The 4,269-nt window shown below is 43.5% G+C and overlaps 1 protein-coding gene across 1 annotated transcript; it reads right to left on the bottom strand.

Moving 5' to 3' along the window:
* Nucleotides 1–384: 384 nt before the first annotated feature.
* Nucleotides 385–2,485, bottom strand: LOC140765502 (S-type anion channel SLAH4-like). The gene is made up of 2 exons (XM_073104625.1): nt 1,364–2,485; nt 385–850 (listed from the first exon to the last, which is right to left on the bottom strand). Exons 1-2 carry the CDS (start codon nt 2,315–2,317, stop codon nt 590–592), a joined length of 1,215 nt encoding a protein of 404 aa, XP_072960726.1. The 5' UTR covers nt 2,318–2,485; the 3' UTR covers nt 385–589.
* Nucleotides 2,486–4,269: the final 1,784 nt, after the last annotated feature.

Raw genomic sequence — 4,269 nt, 5'->3', positions numbered from 1 at the left:
AATTTGCTCTATATTTAGAGCCAAATACCAAGCTATCCATTTGAGATGCTCCAAGAGGTTTAGTAATCGCACAAACAAAAGTTTAGAGAGACACATAGATTAGAATTATTGGGAGGCTACCGTGCTCTAACCACGAGGAGCTAAAATGCATTTTCGGTCATAATAAGATTCTTTGGTCCATTCAGGCGCGTTAATGATGTGTCCTCATTCGATGTTAATTAATTATTTCCATTAATTGTTCGTCAAGACTTCATTAATTAGTTATAGTACGTATATTTCTTAAAGACCAAGCTATAATATATTAAGAGCTAGGTAAGCATGCATCCAGTGATCTTACTCAATTTAAGTAACTTTTCGGTGCCTCTAACTTATGTCATAACAACGAAAGAAGGGTCACATTTGGAATCTCGTTTACGAAAAATTATCAATGCAAAGCCTGTAAATATATAATATAAATATCAGATATCATGGATACTGTTGACATGTTGTAATCTTTGTAACGATGCATGTTACTACTATTGGAACACTATCAATCTCGGCATATGGGTCTCAAATTGAAAGCAGTTAATGTTGAACACCAAAGACTACGTCATGGAGTTCGATTAATGGCAAAGGGATCGTCATGAGGCAATAAATCATTGCTTCGGATCGCAGTAAACGCCATTAAAACCAGCGTAACGATTGCGGAGAGCATGGAGAGAACGAGCATGAGGACGTTCGACGTCAGCCCCTTCACCTCCTGGGCGTATTCGGTGGCGGCGAGGGCGAGAATGGTGAGAGGGAAGGAGTAAGCCCACCAAGAGACACTGAACCTTCTCATGGATCTCTTGAACAAGGCTGGCCTTGAGACCTGCAATAAAATACGATGAATCGCCACTTGTTATATTTTAGTCAATCAGAAAACGCCAGATTCGGAGAAATTTATATATATATATTAATCAACTTGCGTGTGTTTTTATGAAAATGTCTAACAGCGACTTGCTGAAAGAAGTGGAAAGCATAGTAGACCAGAGAGTAAAGGCATTTGTTTTCATGTAGTCGTTGATAGATGAAACCACTGAAGCATGACGTGGTAGCTTCAGTGGCCATGCAACAACAACTGGAGATTTAGTAGCGTAAAGAACGGGTACATCATTAAAGGGTGATTTCCTTCTCAAATTATATACGTCAAAGCTTAATTAATTACTTATATATTATCCATCTATTACTAAGATAAGTTCTATTTTTCTACCTAGATTCCGGATAGATACATTTAGTAATTGGGCCAATAAGCATCACTGGAAAATTGAAATGGCACTAGCACATAAAGAAAAAAAAAGAAGGTAAAGTGGTGATGAAAAGGGCTAATAGGTAAGTATCTTACCAGGGAGGCAAAGAGGAAGAGGGAGAGGAAGAAGAGCATCTTGCAGGGGGTGTCAAAGTTCGAAGAGATGGAGTGCCAGGCCAAGCTCGCCATACTCGGCGCAGCGAAGAAGAGGAAGAAGACCGGCCGTAGCATCGCCGGCAACGAGTCGTTCCCGAGGAATCGCTGGTACAGCGTCACAAAGAGCACGAGGTAGTGGGCGATGCCGACGGAGAACATACACACGGCGCTCTCCCGCTGTCCCATCTCCGCCGCAGCCCGTGCCCCGACGAGGTTTCCGATCACTGATATCTGGCTCGTCGGGTTTGCAACCATCGACAAGAACTTCCCCTGGGTGATCCAGCGCCCATAGATCTTGACGTCGAGGATGAGAATTGGGAGAGAGAACACCCACCAGAGGAGATGGTAGCATTTGGTCTTGGGATGGAGGAAAGGAGTGGATTGGAGTAGTAGGAGCCACGATATCCACGGCGCAAAGAGGTAGTTCATGCCGACGTGGTGATCGAACTCGGCGCGGACGCTGCGGAATCGGAAGAGGCAGCGAGCGACATAGAGGAGGGAGAGGACGACGAGGGAGCCGAGGGCGAGGGACCACAGGAGGATGAAGGCGACCGAGGGGAGGACTTGGATGATGGGGCGAAGGGCAAGGGGGTCCGTGCTGGGAGCGCTGAGAGTCTTCCATAGAAGCGCCAGGCCGCAGAGGGACAAGCTAATGCGGAAATACCCAGCGTGGAAACCTGTCACGGTTGAAAACATTGGCAGTGGTAGCGTATGCTCAGCTCCCAACTCTAGATGATCTGTCGTAAGTAGTGCAGGAGCGGTTGTTGCACTGGTGGTGGTGGTGGTGGTGGCGGTGGCGGTGCGGATCTGGAGCTGGATTTGTTTCTCTCCAGTCTCCATTGTAGGTCTTATAATTTGTTTCTCTAGGAAGGAGAGGTTTTCTAAGGCTTTCATGGCATGACGACTTGCTGCTTATATATATGTATATAGTAAAGTGGCGGAGATAGAATATAGTAGATGGGTGGTCTGGATTCAAGCGAGGGAGGCGGGGGTAGTACGGGGAAGGACTTTTCCCGGTTAGATCTTTTAATGAGTGGTGGGGTCCAGGTTTATCTTTTAATTTATTGCTAGCTAGTGGCTGAGGGTTTTGAAACTTCGGTTTTCTGATGCAATTAATTACTAAGCAAGCAAGCATATCTTTGTGTAGGGGTGTTTGATTTTAAAATATATGACTCCTTATAAGGTCTAGTGGTATCTATTCAACTATGTTTCTATAAAGTAAAAATTAAAATTTTATTTATACTATGTGAGAGAAAAGAGGCAACTTTTTTTTTTTTTCTAACGTACGTACGTATTGCGCATATCCGAATATTTTTTAAACATTGGTTTTTAAAAGGTGTGAGAAATAGATAAGGAATAAAGTATTTTAACCCATGTTTGTGTTTACATGACTGATTATATGGAAATATGATTTGGAATCAAGCTGACGAACAAAACACACATAGAGAAAAGGAGCGGAAAGAAGAAAAAAAAAATAGTCAACCTAGTTTTCACTTTTATTCAAAACTGGCGATGTTGCAAGTTGATTTCCAGTGCTTCGACCATGATCAAGTGAGGAAGTGGTGTACAGCTCATCCCAAGTCAGAAATTTTCAGTTTTCATATTCTTATACCATGTCATCAATTTGAATGGATTCTTTTAATTGGAAAGCCAACCCTCCAATAAAAATTCTCTCTTGAACCAAATAAAATATCCGGTTTGCGATATGAGGAATGAAATTTAAATTCCTCCTCCAGTCATCACAAAAATAAAACAAAGCAATTTATATATTTTTTTTAGGGAAAACCCACCGTAACATCCCGTAAGAAATAAAATAAATAAAAATAAAAAATTCTAGCTTGTGCACGTGGCCAGTACCTACAAGGCATATGTGCCCATTTCTCTTTTTCTCCCTCTCCCTCTCTTCTCTTTTTTTCCCCTCTTTTTTCCCGCTTTTCTCTCTTGTAATGGCTGCTATACCTCCTTCCATTTGCCACAATAGAGAGTCATAGGAGGATGCTTACCAATGGATCGACTCGTCAGAGTTCCTCTTCAACTGGTACGAGTAATTTATGTTTAATTAAGTATTTACTATTTTCTCCTAATTTATTTTTCTCTCGGTTTTGCCCAACATTTAGCCAGTCGGTGTTCTCATGCCTCTTCACACTAATCCTAAATGATTCTCCTTGCCTTCGTCTTGTTGGTGATGCCCTTTGTGGGCCATCTCGTCCCAGGGTGCAGGCTACACGTGGTGGCCTCCTTTTGTCGGCTTCGAGCCATTTTTCGACCATCGTTGTTGCCGTCTTCTCCCCTTGGCCATTTAGAAAGCTTCCCCACCACAATGGGAAGCCATTATACACCTTACTTGGGGGCTTTTATTACTCGTGTGACATCGTGGGCTAGCTCCATAGCCATCAACCATGGAGGACCTTCCTGCTCATTGTTGGCCACCTTAGCTAGCCATCCATGTGTTGTGCACACTCCTCTTGACCTCTGCATTATTCTGACATGGTTTTTCTGCCAGTCTCCCCAGAAACTCAATTGTTCGCTCCCTTCCTTATTGTTTAGTTTTCTTCCCGTCGAGATTAGCTCATCTTTATCTCTTACAATGTTGGCACATTGTGTGCCTTTTCTTGGCTTGAAAGGGTCAACGAATTTATGGCCTGGTTGTTGATGATGGCTTTCGCTAGCCACTCTTTCTTCTTCCTCTTAGTTTTCCTTCTATTGAGGTTGAGGAAGGACGGGGGTTCGATTGGGCTGGGTGTGGCTGCACCCTAGCCTAGCTCGGGCTTGCCTTGGGTGCACCTCACCAAGTGGTGGATTGGGCCGTGGTCCAGCCCATATTTATGGTTGAGTTAGCTGTAACC

This window comes from Typha angustifolia, chromosome 8, assembly GCF_048772165.1.
Source record: "Typha angustifolia cultivar Huaian chromosome 8, ASM4877216v1, whole genome shotgun sequence".
NCBI classification, from domain to species: Eukaryota; Viridiplantae; Streptophyta; class Magnoliopsida; order Poales; family Typhaceae; genus Typha; species Typha angustifolia.
The sequence above is the reverse complement of the archived record's forward strand: the minus strand, read 5'-3'. Positions and strand labels throughout refer to the sequence as shown.

Bases quoted from the DNA above. Each gene is read 5' to 3' on its own strand.
- LOC140765502 (XM_073104625.1), bottom strand. From the start codon at position 2,317: ATGAAAGCCTTAGAAAACCTCTCCTTCCTAGAGAAACAAATTATAAGA. The intron at 851-1,363 runs GTAAGATACTTA...ATTTTATTGCAG, and splicing joins TCTTCCTCTTTGCCTCCCTG to GTCTCAAGGCCAGCCTTGTT.